The 25,120-nt window shown below is 27.2% G+C and overlaps 1 protein-coding gene and 1 long non-coding RNA gene across 5 annotated transcripts; one reads left to right on the forward strand and one right to left on the reverse strand.

Moving 5' to 3' along the window:
• Positions 1-805: 805 nt before the first annotated feature.
• On the reverse strand, positions 806-3,109 carry LOC114129723 (uncharacterized). The gene is made up of 3 exons (XR_007605834.1): positions 2,604-3,109; positions 1,147-1,223; positions 806-1,064 (listed from the first exon to the last, which is right to left on the reverse strand). It is a non-coding gene; the product is annotated as an uncharacterized LOC114129723 (long non-coding RNA).
• Positions 3,110-8,285: 5,176 nt separating this feature from the next.
• Positions 8,286-23,575, forward strand: LOC114129749 (NFX1-type zinc finger-containing protein 1-like). 4 transcript variants are annotated; one of them, XM_050205148.1, is made up of 16 exons: positions 8,286-8,875; positions 9,335-9,423; positions 13,690-16,627; positions 16,697-16,780; positions 16,854-17,125; positions 17,191-17,334; positions 18,160-18,427; positions 18,498-18,699; positions 18,776-18,923; positions 19,007-19,159; positions 19,228-19,488; positions 19,548-19,785; positions 21,255-21,420; positions 21,496-21,607; positions 21,702-21,919; positions 22,370-23,575. In XM_050205148.1, exons 3-16 carry the CDS (start codon positions 13,735-13,737, stop codon positions 23,439-23,441), a joined length of 6,231 nt encoding a protein of 2,076 aa, XP_050061105.1. In that variant the 5' UTR covers positions 8,286-8,875; positions 9,335-9,423; positions 13,690-13,734; the 3' UTR covers positions 23,442-23,575. The 4 variants fall into 4 exon arrangements, with proteins under 4 accessions (XP_050061105.1, XP_027850376.1, XP_027850377.1 ...); XM_027994575.2 differs by lacking the exon at positions 9,335-9,423; XM_027994576.2 differs by lacking the exon at positions 9,335-9,423 and having other exon boundaries at positions 8,286-8,848.
• The last annotated feature ends 1,545 nt before the right edge of the window (positions 23,576-25,120 follow it).

Below are 25,120 nucleotides of genomic sequence, written 5' to 3' on the forward strand. Positions count from 1 at the left end.
GGTTACATATAAAACATAACAAAAAAATAAATAAAAATGATAATATAATATAATGTAAAAATGATAGTGTTTTTTTATTGTGCCTAATTATATTTTATGCTCGGAAAAATGATTAATTACAAATATAACATATTTATAATTTATCAACATTTTGTATCAATGAATTTTATTACAATTAATACTATTTTGTTGACTTGAAGTTGATGCTTATTTATTACAAATATCTCATATACATGGTCTAATCCTGTATACATTTAATGAAAACTAATGAGTTTTTAAAATTTAGCAAAAATTACATTAGAATTTCCACAGGTACAAGACCATGTATATGATACATTCATAACTAATACAAATCTGTTCAAGTAAATCCACTTTATTAAACTTGTGAATACTATTTTGTTGACTTGAAGTTGATGCTTATTTCTTACAAATATTTCATATACATGGTCCAATCCTGTATACATTTTATGAAAACTAATGAGTTTTTAAAATTTAGCAAAAATTACATTAGAATTTCCACAGGTACAAGACCATGTATATGATACATTCATAACTAATACAAATCTGTTCAAGTAAATCCACTTTATTATACTTGTGAATACTATTTTGTTGACTTGAAGTTGATGCTTATTTATTACAAATATCTCACATACATGGTCCAATCCTGTATACATTTTATGAAAACTAATGAGTTTTTAAAATTTAGCAAAAATTACATTAGAATTTCCACAGGTACAAGACCATGTATATGATACATTCATAACTAATACAAATCTGTTCAAGTAAATCCATTTTATTATACTTGTGAATACTATTTTGTTGACTTGAAGTTGATGCTTATTTATTATAAATATTTTATATGCATGGTCCAATCCTGTATACATTTTATGAAAACTAATGAGTTTTTAAAATTTAGCAAAAATTACATTAGAATTTCCACAGGAACAAGACCATGCATATGATACATTCATAACTAATAACAAATGTGTTCATTTAAATCACATCATGTAGAGTGAGTGTAGTTGATCCTTGACGTTGTTGCAATTTGTGGGCTGGTTTTAAATCTATAACATAACATTATGATTTAAATTTTAAACACAAATGGCTCATTATTGTTATCATTCATAAAAAATATTTCATACATACCATAATCAATTATTTTTATTTTAGTTTATATTTGAGCTGTGCAACTATTTGTAGAGTGTATGAAATCAATTGGATGACTGAAACAATAATTTATACTATAATATTTTACATTTAATACAAGTTATAACAATATAGTAAACAATATCATTTTAATTGACATAGAGGACCTATTCATAGTGACCAAGTGATTACAGTGAACACACTCAGAAATTTCTAATAGCATTGTATTTTTAATAATACATCAAAATTAAGTAAAAGGATATTATACAATAACAACATATAGTCTGTAACCTCTTATAATTAATTTATTTTCTTTAGTAAAGCTAGGCAAAACTCAATACTAAAACAGTATCTGATACGCTAACAAATTGGATTTAGTTTGACATAATAAAAAGTAGGTGCAATAAATGTTAAATGTAACAGTAGCCATGTTGCCAAATGTAAATACAAATATCCATTCTAAAGTACTGTCTAACTTAATTTTATGAATTGTTATCTTACATGGTAATATAAATAGTCATTTATGATAAATCATATTCCTAGTTTTAACTTTAACTAATATCTCAGGTCTTTTACTCTATAATAAATACTTTATTCAACACAATTTACTGTTCTTACTTTTTTGAATTCACTATCTTGTATCCAAATTGCAGATCAACAAATCACAGAAATGTGTGTTTTTTTTTTTTAGATAATCGCTGTTCAAACTTGCTCAAAGCAATAAACTAATATCATACAACCAATTTGTCACTATTTGCAGGCACGTATTAAGCTACCAAATTACTACCAATTCTAAGAATCATTAAAAAATATGCTGTTTCACAATAACTAAAAATCCTCTGGACTCGCTAATACAAATTAATACGTCAGAATAATATCAGAATCATTAGTACTAAGATGTAAAGTACGAATACCTGGATTTGACCTATTCAACATAAATAATGGTATTAATGGTAAGTCATTATAATCATACTAGCACACACAGTTGAATTTATGAAACAATAACTTATCAATGATGCAACAATGAGGCTGTGACCAAATTAAGGGCCAGATCTAGGTTAAAGAAACAGAGACCTGGGATGTCACATATAAAGAAAACCTCAGCATGGTATATTCAGATGTACATTTTCACTTCTACATTTACTTGTTATACTTGATTTAAATAAAATAAATGAACTATTTGCAATTACAATTGAATTGAACAATCAATTCACATCAACCACTTGGTGACGGAAAGTAAGTACACTACGACAAGTGACATTCCTACTATGGCTAGTGACAAATCGTAGTTGCGACCAAGCAAGTTTAATAGGTACCTCGAATTTTTCGAACTAGTCACTACATGCTTGTTTACTCATGAATTTGTTTGCCAACAAACAGAGAGTAAATTCGATCGTAATCAAAGATTTAGTGAGTACCTAATGCACATGTATAACGTATAACTTTTTGTTACTTACCTAGCTGCAGGAATACAGAATAAAGGAACAACCATCAGACATGAACTGCGAATCACACATAAACTAATTTGCAATTAAAAAACTTACGAGTTTACGACTATAGCCGTAGTAGATCCAGTATAGGCGAGTGCAGCCATATTACAGCCGTCACTTTTGTATAGTTATTAGCTGTCAGCTACAGAAACACTATGCTGCATGGGAGTCAAGCAATGTGCAAACAGTATGGCCCTCGTGTATACATGGAAAAAAAAGCTACAGAAACACTAAACAGAACAAAAAAAGACGCGGCGCAACGTATCTATTTGAAATCTAAATAAAAAAGTTATGACCCTAACCTAACTTCCGAACAATAAAATAGGTAAAATACCGAGTCACCCACTCAACAAAAAATCCATTAGACATTCAGACCACGGATGTGGGAGTGTGGGACTTGTGGCTAACGACCGTGATGCACAGACTTCGTACTAACCACGATTTAAGATAGTATACTATCTTAAACCGTGGTACTAACACACTACTATCATATTGTAGGAATCTGTGCCGTGAAGTAAAAAGATGCAAAAAAAAAAAATGCAAAAATGACTTTAAAAGATAAAAAAAATGCACCACATAGGAATGCATTTAAATTTATTTATTATAGGTAGCTTAAAAATTGGAATATAATATTATGTACATTGTACTTAGTAGGTAATACACTATATAATACCAGCTATCGAGGCCTAGCTATATCTAGCTACGATAGCATTATTATCGACTATAACTTGTATGTATGTATGGTGTAATAAAAATAATAATTCATAATAGATATATTATAACGGCGATAATTTGAGCGGAAAGGCTTTACTATTTTAGTAAACCGGCTTCGCCGCATTTATAACATATTATATATGTTATGCGATAACTAAATTTAAGTATTAGATTATTATATTATAAGTAGATTACTCGTTCTCGGTAATTTTTGCTATTTCTTAGAAATGCTAACTAGTATAATTTTGAATTAGATATTACTCTAACCCCGATGACATTTGGGACTGGTAAACAAAACCATTAAACGACCTAACAACTATCTTCTTTACCGCGTGCACTTTTGTCCACTCCCTGTATTGTACCTCTTTACCGCGCATTTGCCCGCTAGAACGTCATGTAAATATGAGTCCGGAGGCACTGTAAATTTCGAATTACAAAATATAGTAATTAGTATAGTATATAGTCTGACCAACCAAGCTGTAGGACTTAATGACTGTGTTTTTATTCAACTAATTTCTCGGGTAGAGTTATACACAACTCTGTTCCACAAATTTCTGTATAAGTTTTAATTTTGTATTATTCTAATAAACACACATAATATTCAGTTATACTTTACAACTGCGTTCCACTCTGTTCACCTTCAACAAATACACTCTACAGCTCTAACGTACGACTCGGCGCTGCCGGAGTAGTTTTTAATAATTCGTCGTCTTTTGTGACTTTGGAGACACCAAGAGGTCACTACACTATATTAAAATTTTAAATTGTTATCGACAATAATTTGTCGTTTTAGATATACATTTTATTATTCATACCTAGGTACCGTCGCGTTTCGGCAGTTAGTCGGAAGTCTTGTTATTCGCAACAATTTTCTTTTATTTTATGAAAAAATTGTGTAAAATGCTCTAAAAGTTAAAACTAAGATAATGCCTTAAGATCGTCAAAAAATGCAAAAAAATAATTACTTAAAAATAATCATTAGGTACCACCCAAAACACGTTTTATACTTACGGATCAACGTTTCGAAATACCAGAAAAAAATGCTTTTGCATCAAAATCCCAGCCCTAGTGAATAGTGATAATTAAAACTAATACCTACTCTTGAGTCTTGGTTTATAAAATAAAAATTATAAGCATATTATTATTAATTATAATATCGCTCTGAAAACTTGTGAGTCATTTTTGACGACACTGAGGGGCAAACTTGTCTAGCGGAACACCGAAACAAATCCCGGTAGACCGTTTCTAATGTTTCAATAATAGATGGTCTAATAATATTTTAGGAATTAAAAATATGGTATAAGAAATAACATAATATTATTAACATAAAATTATTTAGTTTAAACACATTTATACGATGTGGGTGCCGTTGAATGCATAAGCGTAACCACTCCTTTATGTTTGGGGGGACTGGAGTCCTAAAAATGTTTTACACCAAAATAAAGTACCTATGGGAACCTAATTACTCTCACACAGTTATAAGTCTTAATTTAAATGAATTATACAAAAAAAATTATGAGTAAACTATAGATTGATTAATAATTAATAATGCATACAAAAGCTTTGTTTTATCTGAATGCCATACAATAAACAAGTATAAAATGTAGTATGTAATCACAGATTAAATAAAACAAAGTTAATCACAGTTTTATTTAATCTGTGATGTAATTGTATATTATATCTCATATAATAGTTGAAAATATTCAACATCAAAAATTGTACGTATGAAGTATAGGTATACTTTTTTATTTCGATATTTTTAAACATAAATTGTAAGTTGTAACTCTTTATTTTCATATTATAATAACAGTAAATATAAAATATACACAATAACTATATGAAATGTAATAAAATAATTATTAAGATTATTTTAGTACCAATACTCAGTAGTACCACCAACACTGATTGGTGATTACTATTCGTTATAATAAATATGTACAAATTGTTTCTTTGGGATTTTTATAGCTTTATAAATTATTTAATACCGACGTTATTATGTATAATTTTGTATTAATATCTACTATCTAGTATTATCCTGCCTATATAGTTTAGAATACATATCTCTCCATGCATCGATCTAATAATGTATAATATTTAAATGAATAATGCCAATCCAATGTTCTATAAAAACAAATCATAAATATACGTTTCATGTCTTGTAGTGTTATTGATATAAATATAACTGTAACAACAATCTGTAAACAGATATGTCAAATGTCTAACCGTTAATATAATATATAAAAATAATATCAAATAAACACAATTCGATAAAGCTTTTTTTTTTAGATAATTATTTGTTTATATGAAATATTATATTTTTTTACATTGTAGGTAAAAATTAAAATAATACTAATATAGTAATATTTTTAAAAGCATATACATCATATACACAAAATGTCTGGAGGGGCTTAAATAAATTCTAGGGAGGCTGAAGCCCATCCCAGCCCCCCTAGTTATGTATTTAGTTGTTTGAAATATAATATATACAATGGGTATATAGTTATGGACTTATACAGATATATACGCCGAACAGCTTGTATAGTTATTATTTTACAAATTGTTATATTATTATTATTTATACTCGTAATAGCTTATAACAACGTCTTACGTCACCGTCGCCACGAACCTAACCTAACCACAGAGCGTTGAAATATATATAATATATACATATGATAAATTATATAGTTAAATTTAACAGAGAGTTAACTGAAACTTACAAACCATAAAAAACATAACTGTAGGATAAAGTGTTGATTAGGTTATTTAGTTATCTATTACTTTTTCTACTAGTCGTAAGAGTTAATTTTAATATATAATAGGACATAGGTAGTATATTAAAATTTAAAATATGTATAATATTATAAAATAAATAATATATTATAAATATTATAAATATATATGATAGGTACCTATCTAAAAAAAAAAATATAATAATATGTGTTATGTGTAAGTAGGTATATTATAAATTATAATAATATAATTAAAATATCATATCTACATACAACGTTGAAAATATTTTTTATATAATAAGGTTTTTTGTTGTTTTATATATTTTTTAATAATATACGTATGACCAAATTATTTGTAATTTGTTAATTTTTGGCCTAGCATTTTTCTAACCTAGCAAAAAAAAATCCCGGCCTGAAATATTGACCCATATAGCACACTGCTATATTTACAGTATAGCATTGGTCGTACAACAGGTATGGTATGTTTATCAAATTATTAGATTTTAATTTTTATTCAATAGTTTTTTGAAATATTTAATAAATTGTATAACGTGTAGTGAAACATTTCGATCCATTAAAAACTAATTAGATACTTCCATTACTTCATTAGTTATCATATTATTATGAAGTATGTACTTATGATTCTATCGCCGAGAACGTCAAGAGAATGTCAATTGTCAGCGGCGCACTGTTTGTTTTCTCTATCTGGCCCATGCGCAACATGGACGAAGTACATTTACGTAGGATAAATTTTTTTTATGGTTTCTTAGAGTAAAATCACCTATTATAGAGAATAATACTTTTTGGGTACATTGATTTGTCTAAATATTTAAACATTATTTAAATTTACAACATTTTATTATTTTTTATTTTGGCAGTCGAATACAAAATCAAATAACAATAAAATAAAAAAGCGTTGTTAAGTGGGTACCGCTCTGCTGTACAGTTGGTCACTATTATTTATTTGTTAAATTTGAATTTAACAATAGGTATCATTATTGAGTACGAAAAACGATTCTGAACGGAGATGATTTGTCAGCCTATGATTTATTTTCCAGTGGGTGGTGACAAGGGTGACTTATGCAGTCGTGTTTCATTGGTCTGAATAGTCGAGAATTTAAGTTTTATGGAAAATCTTGTACTAACACCCGTCGTTGGTGTCGCTAAATCTTAAAAGATCGTACTGTCGTGTTAGCGTTTCGCTCACCTATTAAAATACACGTGTGGGCATACAAATTAATATACCGCGTTACTGACTAAATATCAATATTGAACTGCCAAAGCATAATAATAGAATAATATAATAAGATATTAATAAATTATTAAGATAATATGGTTAACTGGTTAAGTAAATATAAGGCGATCTGTGACGTGCGGCCACTGCGGCGAGACCAACGCCAACATAATACACGGTATTTTTACGTTTACGGCAACATTGGACTTCAATAACTTTGTCAGTTTATTTATAACGTTTAATGTTTTTCCGTAATCATTAACGTAAATAACTCAATGGAGAATTCATATAATATATTGTCAAAATCGAATGAAATATAAACCAATGATTCTAAAAATGGTAATTTTGCGAGCGGAATGCTCATAGCGACAACAACGACGGGTTTAATTTTCAACTATTGCCTACCTAGTACCTACACGAAATATTTTATAAATTTCAATTATTACAAAATAATTTGCAAATATTCATGATTTTGACGAATTTCGTCAATATTTGAACTTCGAGCGCAAAAAAAAATTATCGATGTACAATACCGTATATAATAAAAAAACTAAACAAAAACGAATACTTCAAATGTTTATAAATAGCCTTATTATTTAATTTATTATTCCTCATCTAATGCGTAAAATTATCATATTATATAATTTTGTGGAAACGCCGCAACGGATCCACTCGGACTCATCGAGATAGATAAGAATACAAAATAGCAATAGCATAAATGCATAATAAATAATTAGCATTTTAACATCATTAGCATAAGCGTAAAAGTAGTGTATTACATATTATGCCTTACATACTATATTATTATTTTTTGCCGTACGGTGGTGGGGATAAAATTTTGACCGGCTTGGACTATAATATGATAGATAACTCGAGGCGAATTGACCTTGACACCTTGTGATAACTATTTGTTTATCATACGTTTAATGTGGTCTGACACGACGTCTGTGTTCGGAGCGCAACGTCGATATTCGATATGTTTGTAATAATAATAATACGTCGCATACAGATAAGTCGCCGTACAATAACATTGTCGGGGACGTTTGACAAATGTTGCAAACGTTGTAGAAAACGTAATATTATACTCTTTGGTCTTTCCCACGATGTTGGCACTACGGGCATCATGGGTGCTGGCCGGCATGGAGGGACCCGTACCTACGGCTCACATTGTCACAGACATACTACGCATATTGTTATTATTAATTGTTTATTTTCACTAGTGCACTACGCTGTAGACGGTGTACGACGATTTACAGTACAACGGCCGTCCGTCTGTATTCCTTCACGACATACGCGTACCGGTTAGTCGATGCATTATCTATCGAGTGTTTAGTCAGTCAGTCAGTGTATTTAAGATTGCCGACAGGGCGACAGTCTAATAGTTTGTACCTCATAGACAATTAATAGGCGCCAACAGTGTAATAGCTGTCCGTCTCCTTCGCCGGACTGATGATTGTTTGATCGAACAAACCTCGTGTTACGGCTGGTATTTTAATCTGTCAGTTATATTTATGACCATTACGTCTTGCGAAACGGTAATACCTTCTGTATACAATATTATAGTAAGTACTTAACGTATAATGTATGATAGGCATTCGAGTTGTCGGTAGTACTGTTAAGTATTTATCTTCAATGTTAATGATCTGGATGAGACTACTACTACAATCCGCGATTAATTTTCATTCGAGTTACCATTAAACACTTTCAATGCTTGGACGCATTGCGTGCCGTTTAATTCCTGTATTGGTAGTCTACATCCATTGTTTGGTGATTTGAAATTTTCCATCATTTGAGATAAGTGTGCTGTCCGAGATCCGGCATGTGTATAGGATTTCTGGTAATGTTCCACCCGTTAACGATCACTCTCTGACATCCGAACATTCATTATTCTTTTGTCTAATATAGTGTGATCAGTTGTGCTTTTGTTCCTTACCCATACTTAAAGTTAATAAATATTCATTTTTTAGTTTTTTTATTTCTGTTTAATGAAAAGTAAATATATTATTATCTATTGTTCACAGTTTCAAATATACCTAAATTTATATCATTATACAAACAGTAATTATGTTTATAGCCATTATCAAAGGTACACAGTACACACACAATATTTGTACGTATACTTAAGTATAATTAGTTTTATTATTTTTAATTGTATCTATCACCTAAAAATGTTAGTCATCAACATACATAATATTATAGTTTATCTGCGTTCAATTAAGTTATATTACATTTATCCACAAACAATAATTTCATCATATTTTATATTTTTGAAATCAAGTTTAAAAGGTCACATTATTGACACATTTATCTTAATTGGTGGATTTATTTGAACTAGACTCGTTCAGCCATAGATAAAGTATAATCATAATTCATAAATATCCTGTGTCTCTTTAATAATTATTATTGACATTACACATTTTATACAGTTGCCTAGTAGTTATTGATGTGAATCATTTAAAATGCATTATAATACCCCCATTTATTAAAAAAATTACCCGCACTCATTTTAAAGAATTACTTTGAAGTTAATTGTTTATTTTTATTTAAAACATATTTCTCTATTCTATTTTCTAAATAACCCAGTGGTTCAAATAAATTTTCCATGCCTCCATGGTTACAATATAATTACATAATTTTTCTTAAGCAAGTGTCGTTTATTTACTTATTAATGTGCAAGGTTCTATTTACGGGTCTTAAACTTCTTCGTTATCACTTTCCAATATATCATAGACAATATCATCTTATACATATATTACTACATAAATTTGGATAAGAAAATATGAGATATCGAAATGTTGTCCAATTAGTTTTTGAATTGACAAGATTATTTTAACATTAAATGTTCGTTATTTGAAGGAGAATTTTATATTTATTTGAAACATCGAGAATTTTGAGTATCAAGGTTTGAGTTAGCAAGAGTCAACTGTAGTTATATAAACTGATAGATAACTAAAGAAATAGACAATTTAAATTTCAAACGTTCAAACATACCTAGGTACCTAATATACAGGGTGCGGCATAAGTCGGTTCCCCAATTAACACAACAAATTAAATATGTATATTGTATATAGATTTATTAGATATTATAATAATAAATTAATTATTAATAACAATAATAAGCAGTTTTGTGATAACTAAACAGCGGGAACCGCACCCTGTATGTTTCTTATCATATTAATTGTACATTTTAACTTTGATGTCAATAAATAAGATATCCCACTTACTACTTGTTCATATATGTTACAATATATATACTGTCAACTGGGGTTACATGATACAATTTTTTCTTAGTTTACTACAGTATAACAAACTGTTATCAGAACAAATGTTATGTCATTTTTTTGGAGACACTTAGATAAATAGTCAGTGGTAAATTTTCTAAAAATAATATGCAATAGTATCTAAAATATGGCTATGGCTATAAATAATAATTTGTAGAAGCTGGAACATTCAATGAAAGTGTGAAACACTAAACTTACAATACATTTGTTGAGATGTATCTCATCAGTTGAATATTAATCACTCTTTAGTAGATTAATATTTTGATTATAATTACACATATTCAAGAAAAAATATTGATATGGAGAAGTTCAGTTCTGACTCGTATTGAAGTCTGAGTTTGATACAGTGTACATTTCCCTGGTATACCCTGTGGCGGTTCTTAATAAGCCACATGGGGGGGACAAAAAAATTTTGCATATACTTACACTTGCATACATATCCCATTAATTTTTTCCTATTGCTTGATGTATGAGAAGTAATCATAAGTTGTATAAATTTTATACCTACTACAATGGCTTAAAATAAAAATACAGGTATCAATAAAAAAATTAAAACAACATTTCCAAAATCATCACAGAGGTAACGAAAGCAAACGGTTTGCTGACTGTTTACTAGTTTTCTGAATTTATTTCTTTAATATCTATGGATACCACCCGATATGGGATATCATAGTACATACAAGTAACCAGTAGGTATAGCGCTCTCAATCAATTTTGACATAAAATTATCGCCAAAGTGATTTTTAGTAAACTGTTTGCTCATTCATATTTTTAGTTTTTACACAGCTCAAGGAGGGGGGGGGGGTTAGTCTATCCCCCTGTAAAACTGCCACTGGATATACCATACATATAACTTCTTAAACCCTTAAAATTGAACTAACAATATGTATCAGTATACTCCAATTAGATATACAGGGTTGTAATTATAGCCTAACAAATTTGTAGATATTCTAATAATTCTAATGTTACTCTAAGAGAGTAATATATGGACTATGGAGACATATGACAGTGATATTTGCTTTAAAATAATATTTTATGTCAATAACATGATGAAAATATACTTGGAATATGATAAATTATTAAACATATATGCTATATTAAAAAAAAAAAAAAAAAAAAAAAAAAAAAAACAATATTGGTAGAAACTAAATATTTATGTTATCATTTTAAGTTAAATTTATAATATAAATAATTATAAGATATTCAAATTTTTAACATTATTATTTCTAATAAGGTATAAATTCAAAATATTTTGACTTTTTTTATAAAGCCAATAAAAATTGTGTGATAGGGTAAATGTAAAATGTTTGAAATTTAATATAAGGTTTAATATAAGTAGTCCATTTCTAAAATCGAAAAATATAGAAAATGTATTGTCACAATATTTTAATACAAGCTTTTAAAACAAGTATTTTAATAAAACATCGAAAATTACAAATTTATTTTAGTTAGAAATTCATAAAAACATATTTTAACTCTTTATGAGATATTTAAAGGCATAACATTTTTTAATATATTTTCCTATAGATGTTAATAAAAAATTATGCGGTAAGTCAAAATTCCCTAAATTTGAATATAAGTTATACTTATATATTATCAAAAATACATTAGCACACTTTTATGTTACATCTGAAATTTTAATTTTTACAAAAATCGTTAAAATTGTAGAAATTATCAATTAATAGTAAAAATTTTCTAAAATCTTCAATTATTATAGTTAGGATTTTAAAGTATTATCTATATTCTTCAAAAGTTAGGGAATTAAAAAATTTTTAAATATACAAAAAAATATTTGTTTTTCAGATTTTGACATAATTAATTATTTTAAAAATAAATATAATGTTTGTTATTTTGTTATAATTCAAAAGCATGCGTGAGAATACGAAACTTTAATGTTTATTAAGAATGTACGTAATAAAATTTCAAAATATATAGATTCATTTTGAGATATTATCTATAATTTGTTTATACTATAATCCGATTCTCATGGCTTTACGGTATTTACCTTTGGTAATTATTAGCTTAGAAGTTGAGATAAAGTATGGTATTAGTACATATTATAATAATCAAATACCTACTAATAATATGATAATGTTTTTGGAAAATATTTAATTAACCTAACTTAATACTATAAATCAGTGGTTCCCATACCGTATACTAGGGGTACCGCGGTCCACTACTTAAAATAAATAATTTAAAATTTATAGAATTTTTTTTTGTTCCATCTTACATGATATTTACAGCTAGGCATCACCGAAAAAAAATAATTTTGTGAATTGCTACTTTATGTGTAAAATAAACTACTTTAATAGCTACATTATGAATTATACTTTGTGATATAAGCTGATAGACTGTCTCCACACAGAATTGTTTTTTGTGTACTATGATGTATCTTTGAATTCAAATTTAACACTCTTATTACAGTAATAGATCAGTACTCACTTAACTGTCCTTTTTTATACAGAAGTACCAGTAGAAATAGATATTGGTCATAGATTTGGTTTTAACTTCATCATTGTTTAAAAAATTTGTAAATTTAGTAATGCAGTTGAGTCTTGATAACTTGAACCTCAAAAACTTGATTAACACTATATCTTAATTTTTTTTTTGTTTCTAGGGAATTCCTATGCATTCAATGCAATATTTGTAACTCGAAAAATATATTAGTCGAATTAATTTTTATCTCCCTTGAAATTTAAGTAATCAAGACTCAGCAGTATAATTTTCAAGTTGCATACTTATAAATATACAATATAATATATAAAAATAATTCATTTAGTAATTAATAACAATTTAATTAATTTAAAAATCAACATTTTTTTTTTTTAAATTATAACTTATACCTAGCTTCTTTTAAAATATAAAATATATCACTCAGTTAGTATTAAATTAAAAATTACATTAATCCAAAATATTTAAATTAAAGAATTGACAAATGATCTATAATTTAAAAAACTAAATGATAACAAAATTAATACAAAGTAAAAAAAAATTCTAAGTACTCTCATTTAAAACAAATTGTAATTTTATGTTTAATGTTATTAATTATAATAAAAGACTAATTTACTACAGTATATACTTTATTATTATTACAGGATACAAATGTAAATCTGTGACTAACCATAGATTAGTGAAATATCATGTTTAATAAGAGACAGAACGGCAATCAAGCTCAAAACTACCATCCTAGAAAATCCAGAACAAATCCATTAGTAAATACAGAAAACGTCCAATTTGATTTTAAATCGCTTAATCAGCAAAATGGACAGTCACAATCGAGTGGTTCCAATACTAATGAGGAACAAAGAAAAACAAACCGACATCCAGATAATAGACAAGAAAATTGGAGAAAAAATCAAAATCGTGAAAATCAACAATCACAGTCGACATCAACACGTAATTTAGAAAATCGACAAGATCAATGGAGAGTTAATAAAAATTCAGAAATGAGACGAGAAAGAGGAAGAAAAAATGAATTTCATCAACAACAAGACTTTAATAATGACACTATTAATACTAATAAAAACAATTTTAAAAATAAATTTTTTTTTGGATTCAAACGTCTTGAAGAATTATGCGATAAGGAACCTTCTGAAATTATATTTGTGATGTCTAATAAAACTAATGGATTTATGGATTTATTCAAACAAAATAAAGAACCAGATTGGATATTCTTGCTTATGAAAGTTTCAGCTAAGGTTTGTTCTTCAGAATATATGCAAAACAAAATTTCTTTACTAACAGAATTAACATGTAATCAATTTTTTAATCATATAAAATCCTATATATTGAGTACACCTACAGAAAAAAATCAAAATCGATGCAACAATATGAATACATTTTATGAAGATTGCTTAGTAGTTTTTAAATCTATAACTATATTATTTCCAAAAACAGCAGAAGAAAAATTGAAGGAGATAATAGTTAGTAGTAATATTGCTTTAACTGGTATTAAAACTTATTCTGATCGTATTAAAATAAATGAAACTACAATCGTTGAAATGAATGAATTACTACAAAAGTTGAATGAAACTAAATTGACCGATGAATTAAAATTAGAAGAAAAAAATATGATTGAAAATATGGTTCAAACAATGCCTCCCCCTGAAAATTTTAGGGAACTAACAGTATATCCAACCGCAATTGATCTTGAATATGGTGAACCATTTTTACGACCTAATATCTCAAAAGGAGCTTATCAAAATATAGAGCACTATTTGGATGTTCAATTTCGTCTTTTGCGTGAAGATTTTATTGCTCCACTACGAGAAGGAATACATTTTTATAAAGCTTCAATAATAAATGATCAACATCAACCTCAACGCCGAAAAAAAATAAATAATATTCGTGTTTATCGAGATGTTGAATTTCAAAAAGAAGGTGAATTTGTTCGTGATAAATATGGTTATCTAATAAACTTTGACATAAAACAAAAATTAAAAATCAACTGGGAAATGGCTAAACGTTTCATGTATGGTTCTTTATTGGTATTTTCTGTTAATGATTTTAAAACTTTTTTTTTGGGTATTGTTTTGGAGCGAAAGATTGAACTTTTGAAACAAGGAAAATTGATTGTGGAATTATTAGAAGATGCAAAACCTTTATTTGATACATCTCTTACCATGGTAGAGAGTGAAGTATTTTTTGAACCATATAAATGTTCAATGGAAGCTCTTAAGAATATTAATGCTCATAATTTTCCAATGGAAAAATATATAATATCAGCTTCTAAAATAGTAGATTATCCATACTACATAGATACATTATCTCAACGGTTATATTCTATTGATAATCTCCCAAAATTCTTTCCTCTAAATGATTTTCAATGGCCTAATAAAGAACAATTAGAACTTGATGAAATGCAATTTAGAGCATTCAAAGCAGCACTAACTAAAGAATTTACTGTCATACAAGGGCCTCCTGGTACAGGAAAAACATTTATTGGTTTGAAAATCATGAAAACAATTATAACTAATTTATATAACAAAAGCACAATTGACAATATTAATCCTCATCTATTAAAACCAATTTTAGTAGTTTGCTATACAAACCACGCATTGGATCAATTTATGGAAGGTATTTTAAGTTTCACAAATAAAGTTATAAGAATTGGTGGTCAATCTAAATCCAAAATTATAGAAAATTACAGCTTAAGAAATATTACTCAAAGGTACAAAAGGTCCGTTATTACTAATAGAGGTCTAAGAAATGTTCAAGATCAAGTCAAAATAACTATGGATAACATAAACTATTTTAAGAAATGCAGTGAAGTTGTAGGATACAATGCGGGAATTTTAGAACTATCACTATTAAAAAATGGTATGCCTAAAAAATATCATAATTATTTTAGAACTACCACAGATCTTCTCACTTGGCTATTTCAAGATTTAAATTATTTTGATATTGACCCGATTGGGTTTATAACTGAGATTAGACCTGATTTGATTAATAAAGTTTTTCATTCTGAAAAATTGTTGAGAATTGAAGAAGAAGTGGACGAAGATGATGATGAAAACTGTAGATATGAACCAGATTATTTAGATATAGAATATAGTCATAACAATATTGTCGTTTATAGTATAACTTTAGATGACATAAAATATGTTTGCAAGGAACTTCTTGGGGAGAGTATACAATTAGAGAATCTATTGAATTTCGATATAAGTCATTATAGTAAATCTGAAGAAGCCAAATTCAACTTTAATATAATGGAAAAGATACATGATTATTTTGAAAATATGTTGAATTTGGCCAATGATTATATTGAATTACCAAAATCCATTAGAAATTTAAATGCATTAAGTATGGATCAAAGATGGTCCTTATACTACAGTTGGGTACGTGAAACAAAAGAAATGTTTGATCCAAAAATAAGAAATTACGAAGAAAAGTATACTCAAATTTATAAGCAATATTCTGAATTAAGAGAGTTGGAAAATATAGAGCTTTTAAATAAAATGCATGTAATAGCATTAACTACTACTGGTGCAGCTAAACATAGAATAATGTTGGAAGGTCTAGAGTCACCAATTGGTATATATTATTAAGATTTTTATTTTTATTTTTATTTTTACAAATTTAATAGTTAATTTTAATTTTTAGTTGTTGTTGAAGAAGCTGCTGAAGTTTTGGAGGCACATATAGTTTCATCATTAACAAGACATTGTCAACACCTTATATTGATTGGTATTTATAACTACTTTATGAGAAAAGTAATGTTGATAACTATGGTAACAGTTAATTATTTTTCATATTATAGGAGACCACAAACAACTTCGTCCTAGTAATGCAGTTTACAAATTGGCTAAAGATTATAATTTCGATATTTCTCTATTTGAACGAATGGTCAATAATGATGTACCTTGTTATACATTGGGCGAACAACATAGAATGCGTCCTGAAATAGCATCCCTTATAACTCCATCAATCTATAATGAATTGAAAAATCATATTTCTGTTAATAATAGAGTACACATTCGTGGTGTTACCAAAGATGTGTTCTTCCTAAACCACAATGTGTATGAAAAAGAAGTATGTTATATGAATGGATTTCATTAAAATTTAATATGATTTATACAATCACTTTTGAAATTTAGGTTGAAGAAATTTCAAGTAAAAGTAATGATCACGAAGCAAGATTTTTAATTATGTTTGCTAGACATTTAATTTTACAAGGATACAAAACTCATCAAGTCACAATATTAACAACTTACAGTGGTCAATTATTTCTAATTCGTTCAGTAAGTTATTAATATGCTTTTTTCGATTAGTACGACGATGTATTTTGTTTATCTTATATAAACAATACAAATTATATTACATATTTAATTTATATTTATATTTTTATTTTTATTATTATTGTGTACATAATGATTGAAAATATTGTAGTGTTAATGAGAGAAACCTCAAAACAATTAGTAAATGAGAGACTTTAAGAATAAGAACAGTGCTTGTAGCCTAAAAGATAAGAATTGATTTGAGTAAAATAGAGGATATCATGTATGATTCCTGAAGATTTATATAGATATGCCGATGAGATCAATAGGTTCAAGTACTGAAAATTGATAATACAAAAGAGGACATTAAAAATATGATTATGTATGAATAGAAGTAGATAGAAGTATGAAGTATTATGTAGTGGATAAAAGAATCTGATTTTTATGTACAAGAGGTGCCAATAAGTTTAAATAGGGCAGGAAACAATAAACAGATCAGATGATGAGTGTAGCAGAGATTAAAATGCTAAGATGGATGTGTAAAGTGAGTAGAAAATCATAATAAAATTTTCTTTATTTCTGGCAAATTAACAGTGTCGAGTAAATTAAATATTGGCTGATTAGTAAATTGTAGTACTCAAGAAATATTAAAATTCGTAAGACCTTAAAGCAAAAGAAATGATTTTAAAATAAATATAATCTCAACTTGAATTCGAAGGTAGAGATAACAGTTCTTATTTAGTTGGATATGTAATGTAAAATATAAAATAAATATTATTATTATATTGATATTTATTTTGAATAATTAAATACAGAATTATGATAAATTTATGTTATAATATATTTTAGTTACGAAAAAAACATTCAATATTAGAAGGCATGAAAATAACAGTTGTTGATAACTATCAGGGCGAGGAAAGCGATATTATACTACTATCACTAGTTAGAAGTAATGAAAAAGGAAATGTTGGTTTTTTAAAAACTGAAAACAGAATATGTGTTGCATTGTCAAGAGCAAAATATGGATTTTACATGATGGGTAACATGAACAATTTGTATAATTCTGGTAATTTATGGAAACAAATAAAAGAAACATTGGAAAAGCAGGATTCATTTGGTAAGTATTTTGTATATTTTTATTTAGTTATTGGTGGATACATTTTAATTTTTTTTTATGTTGTTTCAAGGTGATGAATTAACTTTAGAATGTGCTATACATTCGGGTATCATGACAAAGGTTTCAAAGAGTGAAGATTTCAATATAATTATGGAAGGTGGTTGTGCCATGTTATGTAAATCATTGTTGTCCTGTGGTCATTACTGTTCATCTGTATGTCATTCTTATGACCGTGAACATTTAGAAATGAAATGCCGGGAGCCTTGTAACAAGTAAAATGTTAAAAGATATTATTTTTAATGTTTAGAAAAGATTTTTAATTATTTTTCTATGTTACCTGTATCATAGATCTTGTGATTATAACCACCCATGTAATAAAATATGTTATATGGATTGTGGAAAATGCACCGTACCTATGACAAAAGACTTACCATGTGGTCATCAGCCAACATTACCATGCTATGTTGATATTGATACTTATCTGTGTGAAGAAATGGTTGGAGTTTTAGTTTTGCACTTCTAACATTTTTTTAGTATTTATTATTTTAATTAGAGATTATCCTTAAAATTTAAATTTAGGTAGAATCAGTACTAGACTTATGTGGTCATACAGTTATGAGAAAGTGTCATGACAAAAGTCCAAATTGTACAGTTAAATGTATTATTCGGTTAGATTGTGGTCACGCTTGTCAGCGCAATTGTCACAAGAATGATGATCCAGACCACGAAAATGTAATATTAATTTTTTATTTATATAATATATAATAATAATTGTATTATTTTGAAAATTTTATTAACAGTATAAGTGCTTTAAACCTTGTGAAAATACTAATAAAAAGTGTTCTTTAAATCACAAATGTCGAAAGATGTGTTATGAGGATTGTGCATCATGTACAGTTAAAGTTAAAAAAACTCTGCCTTGTGGACACATAAAAAATGATGTACCTTGTGGATTAGATTTTAATGAAATTAAATGTTATCTTCCATGTATTCGTCCTTTAAAATGTCACCATAAGTGTTTAGCTAAATGCTATGAACCATGTAAACCTTGTGAAAAACTAGTAAGTTAAATATTTTCTTCTGTCTATTTGTTTTATTAATTATTCCATATTTTATTTAGGTAAAAAAAATTATACCGGACTGTGGACACTTAATTACAATTAAATGTAAAACAATACCACAACGTAAGCATTGCACCGAGCCATGTATACGAGTTTTGAATTGCGGGCATTTGTGTAAGAATCTATGTGCAAACGAATGTATCCCTGAAGAATGTAAGGAAATTGTATTGCAAAAAAATAGTAAACTCGCTTGTGGTCATAATAAAGTTTGGGTATTATGTTGTGACAGAGATAAAGGTAATATATTTATTTTGTTATCATACTATTGAAAAATTTTATGTTTAATTAAACATTTTGCAATATAATATGTTACATAATATGATTGTTTTTTATTATGTATTATGTTTTATTGAAAATAATATGTCTGTATGACTTGTCATTCACATTTTAAAATACATAATTATAATATATAAAAGAATGAAAACTATTGAAATATATTCTTTAACAGAATATATGAAGTATTTACATATTAAATACATTAATATTATTTAGGTTATTTTAAAATTTAACATTATATTGTTTATTAATCATTAAGTTCATGAGTTTTTCTGTGTTCATGACAAAGACTTCTACACTAACTAGATAAGGTACTCTGGGTAATCAAGTGAACATAATTAAAGTCATAAATATGCCTATTCTATATTAGCCGATATAAAAAACAGAGGAGGATTATTAAAGTGTTTGAATAGTTTCATGAAAATAGTTAATATTTTGAATATTTGTCAAACAAATTAACTTGTTATATTACTTCTATTATATCTGGTTTATCTGCAAAAATGATGATTATAATAATTTCAGTATCTTATAAAATATGGCATGCTCTAATAATTCATTTTTACAAAATTATAGGTTAGATTTATTATACCTTTTACCTTTTATGTATGGAATATTTAAAAATATAATTACATCCAGAGCTGGCTTAGGGTGGAGCGAGGCCTGGGGTAATTTTTTTTAGGTGAGGCCTATTGTAAAGACCTTTTTTTGTAAGTCTAAAGCCCAAAATGTCATACAAAAGCGCGAGGCCCAGGGCAAGGGCCCCGTTGGCTCCTGCTTAAGACCGGCTCTGATTACATCATGTTGATAAGTCAAAAATTAATTTATTGTTAGTAAACAGGGTTAACCAACCAAATTAGAACTTAATGATACTCTTAATGATAAATGCCGCGAGTACCTTAGTAGTATAGAAGTCTGTGGTTATTAATAACAAGTTTCAAGAAAAAGGTATGTAATTTAACTTATTCATCAATTTTGAATATTAATATTTACAATTATTATTGATAGTGTTTAAGTATTTAAATAATCAAACAATGCATGGTAGTATTATATTCTTAATTTAAATAAAATTTTTATTAATGTCTAATTCTATTTGCACAGCAATGAATAAGAGATGCCTTTAATATTGATATTGCTTGATATCCTTTATTTATGTATCCCTTTTATAGAAACAAGCAAGTGAAAATAATGATAATATAGTATTAAATTAAAAATTTTATTCTCAAAAAACGTGTACTTTTTATTTATTTTTTGAGAATTTTTAATCAAGCTTATAATATAAGCTGTATATTTTTTACTTATATATATTAGTTAAATATTTTGCTATATATTAGTTAGAATATATAAAATAAAAAAATATAATTTGATTCATTTGTAATACCTGTATTCTGTAAATAAAGAATTGAATTAATAAATACAATTATATATTGTAGAATTCAGACTGAATAGCCAATATCTACTTGATAAATGCCGCGAACCGTGTCTACAAAAATTAAATTGTGGCGATATTTGTTTGGGCACATGTGGAGAATGTAAGCAAGGCCGAATACATATTCCCTGTAGTGAGACTTGCAACAAGATAAATCCGTGCAATCATACGTATACATATATTTTTATGAAAAAAAACTGAATTGAATAATTAATAATTAATCTTATATTTAATTATTTTTACAGTTGTAAATTCCCCTGTAAAGAACGGTGTCCTCCTTGCAATCAAAAATGTATTTATTCGTGTGTCCATTCTAAATGCCCTCGTGTGTGTGGTAACATATGTGTACCGTGCAAGGTAATAAATCATTATTAATACTAATAATCAATAAAAAGACAAAATGTAAAAATATTTTTTTAAATTTATTATTATATGTTGATTTTAACAACAGGAAAAATGCGAGTGGGAGTGTCCACATTTGAAATGTACCAAAAAATGTAATGAAATTTGTGATCGAGAACCATGTTATGAGCCTTGCACATTAAATTTGAAATGTGGGCATGAATGTATTGGTTTTTGTGGTGAACCGTGTCCTCCTCTATGTCGCATTTGTCAAGAAGAAGAAGTTACTACTATTGTTTTTGGTAATGAAGATGAACCAAATGCAAGGTAAATTAATTTGAAGAAATACTATAAACATATGATATTTTCAGTAAAAGTGAAAATTTAATTTAATTTTTTACTTGTATGTTTTTATAGAAGCTTAGAAATAACTTTATTATAATAAATAATGGTCAGGTATATCATTATGTTATATATATCAGGGGTGGCCAAACAGTCGATTGCAGACAATTTCATATTTGATCATGTTAGAATTTATTTTTAGGGCCACACACCCTATATGTTTCTTAATAATTATAGTTATTCAATATTAAAAAAAAAATTCTATGGAAATCGATCCTCAAAGGTGAAGATATTTTTAGTAGACCAAAAAAGTTTGGCCACCTATGATATATATATTGTTACAACAATGAATATCTATAGTATGATAGAACTATAAATATTCTACATGCCTCAGCTGTGATTTGTACGTAAATTATTTAATGTGATATGTTTTAGATTTGTTTACTTAGAAGATTGTAAACATACCATCGAATCAGAAGCTTTATCTCAATGGATAAACCAAGAGGTTAAAGAAATATGTTTGAAACAGTGTCCATTATGTAAGACACCAATTTTAAAAACCCAACGTTTCATGAACCAAGTAAAAGCTACAATAGCGGACATTTCAATAATAAAAACTAAACAGTATGGAGAACTAGATGCTATTAAAAGAGGAAAGAAGAAAATAATTCAATCATTAAAATCTTTAGATATTAATTTTGTTTCAAATTATTGTGGTGATCAAAATAACGGATATGATAATATCAAACTTATATGGAATTCATTTTGCAAGCCTTTAATTGCTTCATTAAACTTTAAAGGAAACAAACGTTCAAACTTCTCTTTACCAGCAAAAGATATAGAATCTTTAAATTTTGTCGTTGATTTGTTTAAAACTACTTCAAAGTTCAAAGAAAGAATTGAAGGTATTGATGATTACCAAAGAAAACAAACAATCACTGACCATTTTAAGTGGTTACTTGAAGTTGCTTTTACTTATTCTAGATGTCTATCTAACCAACAGAAATATGATATAAATATGGAAGTTGCAAGAGGTGCTAGGATATTACATCTATTTGAAATAATGTGTACTACAAAGTTTAAGATGGCATATGGACAAACGATAAAAAATTCTTATACAACTGAATTAATAGATTTAGTAGAAAATATGGAGGCTCTATTGATGTCTTGTAATGTATACACTGCCGATAGTGAAAAAGAAATAGAAGTAATAACCAAATTAATAAATGAAAAATTTGATGGATTGGCAATTATTACCGACGAAGAGAGAAATATGATACATAACGCAATGTTCAGCAGTTTTTCACCAGGTTATAGAAGTCAGGGTCATTGGTGCAAGTGTCCTAATGGACACATTTATTGTGTCACAGAATGTGGAGGACCTATGCAAGAAGCGGTTTGTCCTGAATGTAAGGTACCAATTGGTGGGCGAAACCATGTACATGCTCCAGGCGTAACGGTGGCTTCAGAAATGGATGGAGCTAGTCATCTCATGTTTCAAACTTGATTATTATAATTACTAATTAACTCAAAAATATGATAATAACTGTTTTTATTTTACCTATAATTTTATAACTTTATTTGTTTTACTTAAATTGAATTACTTATTCATTCAAATAAATATGATTATAATAGTTTTCAGTATACTTACTTTTAATTTTACTAACTTTTTTTGTTTTATTTAAATTTTATTACATTTTTTAAAGTATTTTTTTGTTGTATCTTAAAACAATATTCTTACGCAAATTTATTTGGGGTTTGGGAATCTAATAATGTAGTAAAACAACCGACTATTACACTTTATAACACTTTATTACACTTTACTATTTACTATTACACTATTAAACCTATTACACTTTTAATAAAATGTTATTAGACATTTAATAATGTTCTTGTTTTCACATCATTATGCAAATAACCTACTATGCTGGTTTATATTGGTAGGTATTATATAGGTGTTTACTGTACATATAATGTTCTTCAGTTAAACTAATATTAAAATAATAAAAAATTATTAATTAATCAAATATTCCAAATAAGCTTTTATTTAAAACACATAATACCTAACTATAGTCATTAAGATTAAGCTTTGTAAACTAAAATTTTGTTGTCTTTTTATATCAACTCTTCTAAACATTAAATATATATTATATTATTAATAATAATGGTTAAAGCTAACATAAACTCAATTTATAGAAAGTACCAAGGAAACTATTAAAAATATAATTTATTATAAATGGTATTCTTTTAATGAAACTATAATTACAAACTATTATGATACAGTGAATGCTTTTATGTTTAAAATAGCATCTTCTTTAAATATAAAAACAAAAATCAAGAAAGAGTTGATACTTTAAAAATGAATATATCTAATATTTAATAACATTACAATTTTATCTCTAAGCTTAAAAGACATGCAGAAATGGTAATAATAATTGTATTTACTTTACGAAATACCTGTACAATAAATTATTAAATTGTGAATAAATAGAATTAAAAATAATATATTTATTTAAAATTGGTTAAAATTATTAAATATATTTAAATAATTATATATGTATTTATAAATAAGTTAGAAAAGCTTAATCTGCTATCTTCAATCTGATAATTTGTTCAAAATTTTCAGTGTTGCTAATTTTTTTTATGTGATCATGGATATTTAAAAGTGGGTGAAAAGAATGCTTTTAATCGAAGGACATTTGAACGCGTTCTATTATTACACGAACGTGAACGACTTATTCGTTCATTTGATAAAAAAGAATAGTGATAGTAATAAATATTAAATATTATCAATGATATCCCAGACGGCCAAATATGAAATAACCATGAACTAAGATCTCCAGAACATGGTTTTAGAAGATAAGGTCCATAATAATAATTAAAAATATTACAACAATAATATTAGCGACACTGAGTGTGTAATAAACACGTTCTTTCTTTAAACAAAAGTGAATGTGAACACAATTTATTGAACAATGAACGTGAACATTCCAAATACTGTTACAGTATATGTATTCACCTCTCCTCTCTGCTGATTTTAAGCCAGAAGGATGGTTTCATTTTTCAATAAAAAAAAAAAAAAAGAATTAAAACTATAAATAAATAAGTATATTCAACAGGTGTTATTTATTTATTTTTATTAAAATGTACAATATTCATTTAAAACTTAATTTTATTTCCAGCTAT

The sequence above is a fragment of the Aphis gossypii genome, chromosome X (assembly GCF_020184175.1).
Source record: "Aphis gossypii isolate Hap1 chromosome X, ASM2018417v2, whole genome shotgun sequence".
Classification (NCBI taxonomy): Eukaryota; Metazoa; Arthropoda; class Insecta; order Hemiptera; family Aphididae; genus Aphis; species Aphis gossypii.